Genomic DNA, 14,528 nt, shown 5'->3' with positions numbered 1-14,528 from the left:
CACGCGCGCACACACACACCTTTAGACTCTTATGAATATGGAAAGCAAAAAAGAATCAAAACAGTTTCACTCAAGCATATAGGTAAATTCGACCACTATGCGCTTCACATGATAATCAGCAAAGCTCTTTGGCAGCTACCTACACAGACAAGTGCACAAACTGACAGAAACATGGAGGGTAGCAGCAGTCACTCTATTAAATGCTCACAGAGTCTGAAATCCCCTCCAGCCATCGCAGACAAATCTCTGCATGGTGCACTTATTTCAAAGTGTTCATTTTTTTCAGCTCACTGAGGAACAGTCCAATATTATAATATGGCAAACGGATTTGACCTTTGTGCAATGTATTTATTCATAGCGGCTCACAAGCATAGTCATGAAGCCAATTCAAATGGGCCACGGTAAAAAGCAAACACAAACGAACGGCGCAGTAAGAACAGTACAGTTACTTAATGTCTGTGCACATGTGAAAACGCACTGTATGTGTAAAATGATAAATTGTGCATTAGTACTAATTGCAGTGTGCCCAGGGATGGGATCACTCTGGCAATAATACGTATGTATGTGTAGTTGGCGACATACACTGTGTAAAACATGAACATAATGTCTGAAAAAGTAGCTTAAAATGCAATCCTGCATATCAGAACAACCATTGTGATATCAAATATCTGTGTTATGAATAATATTAATGAAGGTTTTATTTTATTTAGTTATAGTATAATCACAAAGCACACCACTCCAACCAACAGCACTGTCGACACTCAGCTGTTTCTATGGCTTTATGTGTGTGAGCACGCGACATTGCAGGACTGAGCTCCCTCTGTCTGGGATGTGTGAAGTACCAAGGAAGAACGGCAGCGGGTCAATGGGGACATCTTTTTTGAGTGAACCCGTATGTGAAAGGGGCCTGTGAAGGTTGCCGTGCTGACTGATTTCCTTCTTTTCATTTTACAAGGCTGTGTCCTGCATTTGGGTTCTTCATCTTTCTCACTGCTCACAATTTTTAAATATGTTTTCTGAGGGCTAGTTGCTGTATTTGTTAGATAGTTTTGACTAATTTGTTTTATAATCATAATTTGTTCTTGTTGATTAAAGGAATTCATATCCAGTATTCTATAGTTAATGTTTATTTTCTTTGTGGTTTCCAAGTTACTAAATTTTAGATGCAATTTTAGCATTAAGAAGAACAGGTACAGTGCACTTCAAAAGTCAAAAATTGGAAATTAACGTGAATTACACAAGCACAGTTCTAACCAATAAAATATGACAATTTGACAGTTTGATTTGTCATAAGTGCTTAACTATTGATATAAAGAGGAAACAGCAGATGGTGCCCTAATTTACAATTACAAAAATAATCTAATTGTTGCATCGTTCTTAAAATGCTTATTACAATACTTATAGATATTCAGTGACTGTCTGTGTGAGGTGATAACACGATCAGCATTGAGAGAAAACACTTCTCTAATTTAAAGAGCACAGGGGAGCTCTGCTGCAACCGCTGCTGTGATTCATACAACTGTTTGATCATTTGTGCATTAGAGAATACACACAGCTGTGGAAAAAAACAACTGGACAAGACTGGCAAAGGTTGCACATACACAAACGCACAAAAATAAAGGAAAACCCTATCATGGACAGATCATTTCTGTCACACAGTAGTTGTGGTCATGTCTTTGAATGAAATGCCTAGAGGATCATCACCCAACCAGTCAATCATCTTTACAGTAAAGTAAAAGAAAATCTGTAAAGTAAAATATGGAACAAAATGAAAGTAAAAACTTTCATGTATAAACGTTCCTTTTGTTATTTCATAAATGAGAAAACATAAAAAACGGTTGTGCATGTATTTTGTATATGTTTGTAACTGTATCATACATTTTCAGACTTTGATTTGGGTGTCCTTCATTTGCAAAAGTTTAAACGACAACTTGTTTGATTTTGAGAGTTCGTTCAGGTTGTGCATAACAAATAGTTTAAGAGGATAAACAGTCATGGAAGCTGTCTGGGCCAAACTTGTTAGTGCTTTTTGTATGTCTGTGTATGTCTGTGAAAGTCTAGTTAATGGGCTTGTATATATATTAGAAAGTTGGGTAGATTTAGGCCCGAACTACATAGCCTTCTGACTCTCAGATTGGTTCGAGTGTGTGAGTGTGTGTGTGGGTGTATGGCAAGGTCTTGATAACAGGCTTATATAAGCAGGTTGAATTGGAGAGAGGAGAGTAACAAAGTGCCCAGTAGCTCTTTGAATATCCTCACCACAGCTAACCTGTATGCAGCTTTGATAAGAGTTTGTGTGTGGATGCGTATGAGTACACATGTGTGGTCTGTGCTTGTGTACTTGTGCGCTTGTTTCTCAAAAGCATGTTTGTGTTGTGATACTGTGTCTCTGTGGCAATGAGGTGTTGGAAACAGGGTTGTCTGACAAGCAGACAGATTCATCAATAATGTAGTATTGGTTTTTGCCAGCATCTGGGCAGCTGTCGCAGCGGCACACAAGGTTGTAGAATCAGAGCATCAGAGAGCACTTAGGAGAGGAGAGGATAGATGTGTCTCACTGAGGGACCAAGGGCACTGTCATTTGGGTGATTAGCCCTACAACGCTTCCACAGGGAGTGGGATTGAAGGTGAAAGAGAGGTATTGGGCACAGGGGGACAGGAGGTGTGGGGTGAAAGACCAAAATACAGGCAGCTTAGTGCTCAGGGGAAAGGGCAGGCTGAGAGTAAAAGATGGCAAAGAGCAACTCAGGCAGGGAGATAGAAATTTGACAAAATAAGATAGAGGCTGTTAGAGAGATAGAGAGATGTTAAACAAGATGGAAAATAAGAGAAGTAGATTGAGTGAGGAAAAAAGTAAAAGGCGGTAACGAGATAAAAGAGACAGAGAATTTATTTTTCTTTGTGCTTCTTGATGATGAGATCTCTCTCTGTGACACCACTATCTATGTGTTGATGATGAGATTTGGGATTGAGCGGCTCGTATTCATTCAGGTGAAACTCGATTTTCACCTACACAAACAGTTGTCTCTGTTTATGCTTTTTAGCCTCCCTCCTTGTTTTATTGCTTCTCTCGGTATCGCCGCTGCCAATGCAGCAGCATATCAGCACACAGCGGTGATTTACTGGGACAAAACATCTGCTGCTTGCCGCACAGACACAAATGGTACACACCTGATTTTTCCCTCCTTAGGCAGTTCATGTGGCGGGTCATCAGACAGCAGCCTTGAGCTCCCTTCCAGCATGTAGACACATACACACTCCTGGTAAAAAACAACAACAACAAAAGATAAATTAATATTTGTTTGTAATATTAATCAAATTCTAACTGATACAATGCATATGAATTCAGCTATTTGTGAGAGGTATGGGCCTTGTTTCTTGGTGTTATGTAGAAACTGAGACACTGAGTCCCATCTCACCGAACACTAGCAGGATTTTTTTATGTATAAACTGAAGAAGGTTCAATTATGTGCACTTGAGTGTGTGAGCAAATACCGTGCTGGGAAGCAGCTCATGTATGCTGTCTCGCAGGGCCACTCGCAGCGAGCGTGCATCAACAACTGCGGCCAGCCGCAGCAAAGCATCCTGGAGGAAAACACAAACAGATTTCCTGAAGTCTATTGGGTTGTTTGTTTATGATTTCAAAGAGCAGCTCCAAAAACCTGAGACCTGGGCTATAATTTGTTTTCTTTGTGGCTACAAGATTTTCACTGCCACGTCTCTTCTCAGATATTTACCTTTGAAGGCTGCATAGACCTCTGAAACAATATTTAAACTGTGTCACACTTGGCAGTGTGTGGCAGTTAGAGACACAAGTGTGGTTCCTAAAAATGAACCGAACTCAAATGTCATCTGATATCAGTGGAGTTTGTTATGCTCTCCATAATAATCAATGCTTTTGTTTAATTTTGGAACAGTGAAAACAAAGCACTTCACAATTTATTTGGAGAGTTAGGCTGGCAGCTGATATATGAAATGAAAGTGAATGGCGGCTTTCATAGAAATGTTTGAAAACATGGTGGAGATCTTTCTTAATGTGCGTCCTCAAACTGATCAAATTAGGCAAGAAGGAATCCATTCTATTTTACCTGTTTTGACTGATAAAAACCTCTTCCTGTTTGGGAAGTGACCACTCCCACTAACCCTAAATACATATTTTCTGAGCTCAAACGGAAAGTCTGACAATGTTAGCCTGATACAAACCAATGTGTTCAAGTATTCACACTGCATCGTAGCTATGCAGCGCAGAGCTCTGCGGATGCTTGTCGACTTGTTGTAGCTTCCTGGTGCTAGCCGGGGGCAGTGTCAAGATATCCGCAACAACTTAAAAATAGGATACTCTTTTCCTTTTTTTTGTCATTTGTTCGTCCTTAACCGCCATAACCACAGGAAAGTCACAAGTCATATTGGAAAAGTAGTAAATCTATGTCTTGAATGATTGTTTTTAAACTCCATGGTGAATCTTGTAAGGGTTGTCTCTTCCCTTTCCAGATCAAACAAAGATTTCCCCCAATCAGCATTACAAAATAGCATTGCCCAGAGTGAAATGCTGATGACCATCTGTAGGATTGCACTGGTTTAGTTCCCACTAATCCTTTAGTCTGCGTGACCTGTGAGCTGCGCAAATGGACTCCAAAGTGCGCCTATAAACTAGCATTTATTCCTCTTTACAGCAAAGGCTGGGGTCAGCATGAAGATGTCCTGGGGACATCTGACCTCTATCCACAAATCTGACCTCTATCTTCTATCTGTGTCTTTCTCACACACATCTGAGCAAACAGATATGCTAATACTTCAATCAGTCTGACTACTATTCTATGGTTTGCGTATTACTCTCGCCAGTGAAAGCAAAACAAAAAATACTTTTATTCATTTTTTACACTTCATTCTTGTAACAAAATGTATAACAAGGAAATAATGTAATCTGTTGTGTTCTGCCAAAATACTGGTGACCTGTAGCTCAATATTGTTCCTGAACACACAAACCAATGGAGCTGCTGCTCTGCTAATGGGCTGCTTATGCTTTCATACACTATGTAGACACTGTACAAAGAATACACTGTTTGTAGCTGTTTGAGCAGCCAGACGTAAGACAGATGCACTGTATGATAATCATTTTTTTTTAAAACTAGAAAGAGAACTTCAAATCTTGGCAAGTTTCTTGACTGCACACTGGGCTGTTGACCAGGGCTGGTGATTTGCAAAGCAATTTCCCTGTCAGAGAAGAGGGGAGGGGATAGGTTATTTAGATGTTGTCTGACCATTTAATGAATATGATTTTGAAGCATACAAATGCCTTAAAAAGAACAATTCAACTGCAAATTGAGAAGACTGTTTTCCTTTAAAAGCTGTCACTGGTCCTCTGGAAAAAACTAGGCCACAGTAAAGAAATAAACTGCTAACAGAACAAGAAAGCGGACCTCAGGGATTTTATGTCTTAAGGTTATATAAAAAAAGGTATCACTATCCACTAAGATGACAGTCAGGCAGACAGAGAGATCTGCTCCATCTAACAAATTCAACTGTATCAAATGAGATTTAACATCCCATGTGAAACCTATAGATTCACACCAAAAGCATTTCTCTGTGTGCGGTCTACTTAAATCTCCACCAGTTCCAGTTATCACATTGCATTATCATTTTGTGTAGCTCCAGTCTGAGAAAACATCTCAGTGGGACTTAGAAATCTGATCAAAGCAAGGAAAAACAAAGGAAGAAATCCTAAAGGCTTAATATAGAGCAGCGTTTAAAACTGAGTACTGAATATAAATAAGAACGAAAACGATGACGTTGAAAATGAAGCCGCTGAATGCAATGTTCTTCCAATTGTTCAGGCAAAGCTGATGGGCCTTCGGTGGGGTTAGAGGGAATAGCATGTGGCTGCTTCTTTAAGCATGAGCACCTCAAAGGTACTGTGCGCTGCACCTGCTTTCAGGCTTGATGTTTTTCTGTCCATCTATTTAGTAATTTCCGGAGGTGAAGGAGGAGGAAGGTTGGGTTGATAGATAGCAAGTGTATATGTGTGGCGGTGGGTGTGTCAAATGTGAAGGAAGAGAGGGAAAAGATGGAGAGAAAGGGGAGAGTGCTGTCATATGCAGTTAGTGTTGGTCATTATATGTGATTAGATATGATTATCTCTGATCACTCAATCAGCCTGCCAGAGCATGCTGTAATGAAGTTGGGGCTATGCCAGCCCATGCGTGCGAGCATCTGTGCGAGTTTGAGGGTGTGCTACATCGCAAGTCTCGGATCTCAAGATGCTTGTGCTAATCCCACAAAGCAACATTTGATCGAGAGTAGATCTGAACAGCAGACAAACAAAAAATATCTCCGGCTGCTCAGCCTCAGTGCTCTGCAGTTTAGAGTGTGTGTTTGTGTGCGAGTGTTTGCGAATGTATATTACAGGCAATAAGATGTGTGGCTTGGTAAATGTCAGACTCTGTCCTATGACCTTTCACAATCATTTCTTGCCATGTACCTCAAACCATCTGTTACATTAATTTACCTGCCTCTCCACCCATCACTGCACACACTTTTACACACACCTACACATGTTCACGCAGAGATACACACACATCCAATCTCCCACCCAGCAAGTCCTGATAAGATTATTCTCTCGGGTTTAATCGGTCTTGTCAGAAAAATGTCAGCTTTTTGGGGAATTTAAAAGAAGAATGAAACACAGGACTTTAATTAGATCAAAACTGAAGCCTGACAGTTAAAGTTTGAATGAAAACAGCTTTGCGATTTCATTACAACTGGCTGTTTCCTGTCATTTCAGTTTTACTCCCGTAAATGAGGATGAAGCTTTTACCTGGCTTGACCTGAAAATGCCCGAACAAAACACAGAAATAGTAAATGCATGGTCATTAGTTTTGATTAAATCATTTTATTTAATTTTAGAAATACTCTCATAGTTTCCATGTTGATTCAACTCATATCATTACTGTCATCGTTAATAATACTGTCATCGCTGCTCTCATCTGACGCACGTTGTACTGTCCTCCAGACTCTACGTACAGAACAATCTGAATGTTAAATTGCAACAAATGTCACTATGAGTCATGCCTTTTTTCTCTCTTTTGCCTTTGTCCCGTTTCCCCTCGTTCTACCCATTCCTTCCTGTCTTTATGCCACCTCTGTAGTTTTCCACATGTACAATGCCACTCAGACCCCTTACTTTTTATGTTGATCTTTAGGTTTCACCTTCTCTTCCTTCCTCGCTTCTGCTTTCATCAGGGTGAAGGCTGTGCAGCTGTCTTTATTTGCAGCCTTCTTGATCAGTGGCAGCGCTCTGACATTTTGAAGGGTACCTGTGATCAGCATAACTAAACACAAATTCCTCTCTCTTTTATCTTTCTCAGAAGCCCCCCTGAACAAAGACATGCATATTTCCCTTGTCAAATACTCAAACTAGCCAGTTACCCTCGGCTCAAACTCAAAAGCACCTCAGCTGACATTTAAAACTGATCCTACAAAGCTGAAATTCACAAAACTAAAGGCAGTGGATGTTGACTGTTTACAAATTGTCATTGAGAGAACATTTAAAATAATTACACCGAAATTTGCTAACTGTATTTTTCTAGAAAATTACAGAGTAATATATTTTCTCTCATCTCTTAATCTCTATAACATCCTCTCTTTTTTTACCGCTGGTTTTCTCAAGTGTGAGCTGAAGGATACATAGTGTCTAAAGCCTACAAGCTTCTTCTGCAAGCGCTACTGTGAATTTGCTCGCCGGGGTAGCACTTAAGCTTGAAACATCCCTGTGAAGCTGCACGGCAGCTGGTGCACAAAGCCGAGAACATAGTGTTCGGCCTAAAGCTACGCTAGCATGGAAATTAGACTACAGAGAAGTTGTTGAGCAAGGCTGACCTGCTAATAAATGTAAGGAAGAAAGAAAACAGGGGAAAAATGTCATTCTTTCATTCAATCGGTAGCCTGAACTATAGCAGGCATGTATGTGAGTTAATAGAGAGGGAGACAGAAATTTCAGCATAACTCCAGGAGGACATCTCACTGAAAAGTTTAATTAAGTCTACATGGACAGAGCTGTAGCTAGCAGGATAAAGCTCTCTGTAATATTGAGATAATTTCCTACTGAGCAGAACTAGGCCAGATAGTATTTGCACATTCGGCCCACGGTTTCTTTTAGTCTGCTGTGCCTGCCGTAACGGGGAGGTTTTTTTCTTTCCTGGATTCTATATTGTTTGGAGTCGCGGTTAATTTTGACAGACAACTTTCCTGAACTCGCCTGATCTGTACTTTTAATTTGCTTTGGTATTTCCAGGTTATTAAAACTGATTTATTTCCCACAGCTATTTAACGCAGCTCTGCTAGTCAGCGCACATGTTCATTAAATTTCAGAGAAAGCATAACTGCAGAAACTCAGTAGTTAGCTATAGTCGTTGGTGTGGGCCCTCTGTTCTCTGAGGGACTTTACATATGAAACCAGCAACGACCAGAGTGTGCAAGGACTGAGATTTAAGCCCTTGAGGAGCAGAACAGTGATGCATTGAATATGTATAATGTAAGAAAATGCCTCTGGAAATATTTTTGATAAACAAATTAAGTAGGTTTGGTGAAGTGAAGACTAGCAACCAATTCAATAAAGCAGGTAGGAGTGAATGAATGAGTGAGTGACAAAACCGAGAGTATTTTTTCTATTTTAGAGAACATGAAAAGCTGTTATTTTAAAGAAGTAAAGATGCAACCTTGATTCACCACTCTTTTGAAGTCTATTTGAATTTTTTTTTTAAATTTCAAAGTTCAATTTATGTAAAAAACTTCTGAGTAAAAAAGCCACATGCTTCTTCATATTCAAACAACATTAAATTACTCCACCATTGAGGGAACATAACAAAGACAATCTATTTGACACTGCCATTTTCTTTTTATTATGAGGGTTCAGCAGCTCCAGCTCCTTGAGTTGGCCTCTCCTGCAGTGTTGGTCACCTGATGAGCTGCTGAGCAGAGTGAGATCACGGATTTATAAAGAGTGGGAGATAAAGCACAAATATTTCTTGCTATAAATGATCTTGAAAATATATTTCAAAGAATGTCTGTCATATTCAAAGGTCATAAAATGTGCGACAAAACCCCAATCACAATCTGACATGTTTTGTGAGATTGTGATTCAAGTCCTTTTAACATCCATACTGGGGTTGGTTGGGAGTAGAAAAGAGAGAAGGCATGGAAAATTGTCCATTGACATCAGGCCAAAAAAATGAAAAAAGAAAGAAGAAAAAGAAAATGTGAAGAATAAACATGCAAAGTTGTCCTGGGAGTTCTGAGACCTGTGGAGAATCTGAAGCAGCCTTGGGGCCTGCTGGCCAAAAGTCAAAGGATCTAACATAGAAAGTATGGATTTTCTCAGTATACAGTTTTTGTGCATGGTTCAAAAACATTGTTATTTAATATCAGTGTCAAATACCCAAAGCACAGCACACACAGAGATTCATGATAAAGTTGACTCATGTGAGTTTCACTGATTTATTCCAGGGTGATCATAAACAGTTTTGGCTTAGAAATCTAATGGAGGTCATGCCATTTACACATGAGGTTTGCATGTGATTGGCTAAAAGGATCACACAGAAATAGACTTTCCATGGTTGGATGTATAACTTCTTTTGATGATATGACAATACCTGAAAGCAGGTGAAATGATACAAATCCGGCTTAAGTTACAAGTTAAAAACACACATTTGTAATTGACATTGGCATTCAGTTCAGGCAGTTTGTAGACATGCCCCAAATACATTTGAGAAATTGAGTTTTAACATTACCCGCACTGGGTATTTGCTACCTTTTTACCTTTGGGTATTGAATGTATTATACTTCATAATTATCTTCTTTTACTGACATTTTCCCCTTTAAGCAATAAAACCAACCAGAGCCACATGAAAATAAACTGCTTTTAATTGGACACCCCCCTTTGATGTCATTTTAACATAGAACCAAAGCATATCACAGCATCTCTTTGAATTATTTTATTATCTTATAAGAGCCGGTTCAGGATCTCCCTTTTGAGTTATTGTCTTAAATGTTATAGTTGTAATTACAGTTTTTTTTAAAAATAAAATTGGACAATCAGAAGCAGATGATTTGTGATGAGTTTTATCTCACAACTCTTGAACACTCACTCAGCTCCAGCAGACTGAGTTTGAGACAAACTGATAACATTTAAAATACATTTCTTTATTAATGACTAAATCAGAAACTGCAGGAACAAGTATTTTCATTACGACTCCAAAACCAAACACAGATCATTTAGTGCTTGATTACACTCATGAATGTATTGAAAGCAACACACGTCCCTCTGAGAATCAGATTAAATTAGCCAGTTAGCTGAACACTAACATCTTAAATTGATCGCATATGATAATGAGCTATCGCAGGTAAAGAGTTGAACGCAAGGATTAATTGAAGGAGTTAATTGGAGCCTTAAGGGTAACTGCGGTATGTCTTATCTGCCGCATTGTTCACAGGGCATCCAACATCAAGCCAATCTACATTTCAAGAGGCTCGAACTTGATCTAACAGCCAAGAGATGGTTGGTAATGGTATTCCACTTGCAGATGATTAAAGGCATCCTCCCACTGCCTGTAGGGGTTTATTTAAAATCAATTATTTATTTGTACTGACTAGCCTCTCTGTGCAGAACAGCAAATCACTGACTTGCTTACTTCCCCTGCAACATGTTTATTAGTGGAATCTTTTCTCTTTAAAATTTAAGTTCGGAGAATTATTGTTGCCGATGGAGTTTTGCAGGTTGTCTGTCAGTCAATAAAGAAACCGAGGACTGAAGAAGGACAAGCCTAAAGATTAAATTAGGTTGTCTGTGGGGTGTCTGTTTGACAAAAACAAGGCATTGACACACACCTGTACACACACACACACACACACACACACACACACACACACACACACACACACGGTGCGCCTGGAGGGGTGCTAGTAGTGCTGCACTGGGTCCTGGTTGTTATTCCAACAGAGCTGGGTCTCCAGTAGCATCACTAACATACTGGAGACACATGCACTGTAGAATACAGCCAAGCCATGAGGAAAGACCCCCTGATGCACACCCACATGCACACAACATGACACTCATTCATCCTTTTCATATGATAAAAAATTCTCCAACGAACATATACACAAAAAGGCAAAGGAAAGAAGCTAAAACAATAAAAAGTTGTAGTTATGGCAACGATTAGGCTAAGCAGTTACTGATGAAGGACCATATGCATCTTGACGCTTGGTTAACCGACTCCGTTATGTGTGTGTGCACATGTATGTAAGAGTAAGAGCGTGAGGATAAGATGGAGGAAATTTTTCAAGAGTTCTGATTGAAATTCATAAAACTGACACCGGCCAACAGAGCATAATTCATAAATATTTTGTCAGCATGACTCAAGGGGAGTGGATGATAGACAGGCAGAGTGAGGAACAAAAATCCAGACTTGAAAGAACTAGTAGATAGGCAGCAACCAATGGACAAAACAGGGGAACTCAGTCTCTTAAAGACAGAAAACTGTCCGCTGATTAAATTCACACATTGCTCAGAGGAAAAAGACAAAAGCTGCAGCATTATAGGAAATGCCAGTGTGTCAGTGTGAGTCCATGCTGTTCTCTCTGGTCGCTGTGCTGTAATATATCGCAAATCCACAATGAAAATTATTCTTATCTCATTGTGGTAAGAATTGAAGTCACAGTTAAAACCCATTTCAACACAAGCTCATCTGAGAAAAATATCCAACTAAAAGGATTTTAAACCGACTCATATGAAAGTAGACAACAATATTCTGGCAAAGAAGAACGTCTGCTAATTCTCCTCTTAGTCCAAAGCTGGTTCAGCTTCTCCAGAGACAGCTCCTCACGTCAGGTCTTATCAATATTGCACTTTAATTAAACAAGAAAGAGAAAGAAAGACTAAATGTAGCAATAAAGAGCTGTGGGTTTATGAGTTGACTTGTTTAGTCTTTGCAAAACTTTATTATTTAATAATAATTTTATGATGACTTCTCTATAATCACACCATAAACCAACACATTCACTTTCCCGACTCATCATATACTGATGCTCTGTCAGGAGGAGTAATATTTTTAACTCTTTATCATATCTTTAAATGTGTGGCAATCTACAGAATCAAGGAGCGGTGGAAGAATAGGACTCTGGATTAATTTTCACATTACATTTTCTAAAGTAGGTGTTTTTAGGTTTAGACACTAAAACTACTATATTTGGTTCGGGAAAACTTCATGGTTTGGGTGTAAATAGGACCCTCTCCTTTCTGCTACAATCTATAATATCCCGCTTCTTGGTTACCACGGTGACATATCCGACTACAGTGAAGAAAACCTGCAGATCCATTTATTGATAAAATGTTTTTGTCACATGTTGATGGGCTTCCATTTAGATCTACTGAAGCAGGTATTGAAAAATTACACCTGGTAGCCTGTGTGTTGAAATGGAAAGAGGTTCTGACAATGTGTCCATGTGAGAGAAGTTTAGCGTGAGAGCAAGCTGTCTAAACACATCATTGATACTTTGTACCACTGGTATGGTATATTTTGAATAAGCTTCACTTCATCAGGTCAGTCTGCTTTCCTTCATGTGGTTAAATACAAATGCAAAGGGATTGCTTAGAACTTTGAGTGGGTCATGTTTGAGACTGCTGTTTGGAGTAAGTGAGATTAGGGACAGGGAGGTCATAAATAAAGTGAACCCTTTGGAATTACCTGAATTTATGAATCAATCTGTCTTAAAATCAAAGGAGTCAGACCTTCAGCAAAGTTGCAGTTATGCGCGATTTTCATCATTTGAACTCTTTTAACATTGTTGGAGTGTGAAAAAAGTAGATGAACAACAAAATTCAGCTACAATCAGGATTTAGTGAACCACAAAACAGGACTGGAAAGTTGGAGCTCTGAGTTTTCTGTATAAAAGACAAATCCTCCAATCTGAACCACAGATATGTTCAGATCAAAGTTCAAAGAAACTGATCTCAGAGGACTTAAAATATTTTTGATTTGGATAAGTGTTACAGAGTGTTCTCAACGACATGATATTCAGATGTCCGAAGTTTGACTAATTGTGCATTAACAAAGATTATCTAATACCTGTACTGTGGCTGCCTTCCTCAGTACAGTCCACAGACTAGAGCGACAGCTCGAGGCATGAAGTGATCATTGGAGCTGTTTAACAGTATTTAATGTGTTAATCCTATGCAAAACATGCTCTGTGACCACGTGGGTGCATGGTGTTCATAGCAAGATACTGCAGAGGAAACTGATGTTCTCCAAAAACTAGAAATGACAAGCTGAAGCCTCTTTTTTTATATATATATATATATATATATATATATATATATATATATATATATATATATATATATATATATATATATATATATAAAAAACTGTTACTCATTTGATGTCCTAATTATCATATCACAGTATTATCAAAGTATTACTTAAGACTTTGAATCTGTTTTAGTATTCATGCTTTTTAGGTTAAAACAACACATTAAATAAAAACTTATACACCCCCCCACCACCAAAAAAAAGAAGTCTTACCTCATCTATTACCAAATTTTGCCTCGCATGCAAATATCTTGATTTTATAAGTTGACCAAAAGGAAGAAACAAAAACACTGGGTTGTAATTTTGTTGATATGGAATGCCAGACTCAAACAAGATAAGAGTGACAAGCATAAATGTGTTTTTATCTCAGCTTATTGTATGAGTGTTTTCCTTAATTTTTTTAAAAACATTTTATTTGAATCTGATTCAGTTGGACAAACAGTATTAAAGTGCCATGTTGTTTACAAATGAGTTATTGGCTTTAAAAGATATTACAATTTAACCCACTAAGGTTAAAGGGAGGGTTAGGGATTACAGCATTTTATATCCATTGATTTAGCCTGATTAGAACTGTTAAAGATTCTTGTCGATGAGAAATTAATAACCATGCTGTCATCTTGTTGTATATGCAGCTGTTTCTGTATCAGCGAATGAAGGAGTTTCACTGCTGTGTGTGTAATGTCTCCTTTTGTTTCAGGCGACTGAGCAGCATCAGAATCCTTTCCTGCTGGGAGTCACTCCTCGTCATCGCCTTTGGAGGTATTGTTGTCTGTGGTTATTGAAGCGCAGCTAATGTTCCTCATTGGGTGTCATTCCCACACTTACACTGATGATGACAGTGACAACATTGACCAAGCTGGTAATGATCACGGTTATGACCTTTAATGAATTACAGCTATTGACACTTGTATTCACCCTGTGGTCCCTAAAACGTTTGAGTTGGTCACATCCCCTGTCCCCTATATTTTGTCGTGACAGTATACTCAAGAGTAATTTCCGAGCCTTGGCTTTGTGTTTGTTTCTGGTGCAGACTTAGTACTGATGCAGTAAAATGCCAATAACCTTGTCAAATATGAATGGCTCTGATTGTTGTCAGTTCTCACTGAGGGACATGCTCTCCTCTCAAATGTCAACAACTGCCAATCAGGAATGTTTAAATATCATGGC

At 38.8% G+C, this 14,528-nt stretch overlaps 1 protein-coding gene across 3 annotated transcripts in view; it reads right to left on the bottom strand.

The window, feature by feature from the left end:
* pde2a (phosphodiesterase 2A) overlaps positions 1 to 14,528 on the bottom strand; it is a 170,490-nt gene that overhangs the window by 28,914 nt on the left and 127,048 nt on the right. For all 3 annotated transcript variants that reach the window (XM_075473631.1, XM_075473632.1, XM_075473633.1), the window contains exons 3-4: positions 3,496 to 3,585; positions 3,172 to 3,260 (exon numbers count right to left, since the gene is read on the bottom strand). In XM_075473631.1, the coding sequence (XP_075329746.1) occupies positions 3,172 to 3,260; positions 3,496 to 3,585 (179 nt within the window). The remainder of the gene's footprint in view (positions 1 to 3,171; positions 3,261 to 3,495; positions 3,586 to 14,528) is intronic.

Source organism: Odontesthes bonariensis, chromosome 9 (assembly GCF_027942865.1).
Source record: "Odontesthes bonariensis isolate fOdoBon6 chromosome 9, fOdoBon6.hap1, whole genome shotgun sequence".
NCBI lineage: Eukaryota > Metazoa > Chordata > Actinopteri > Atheriniformes > Atherinopsidae > Odontesthes > Odontesthes bonariensis.
The sequence above is the reverse complement of the archived record's forward strand: the minus strand, read 5'-3'. Positions and strand labels throughout refer to the sequence as shown.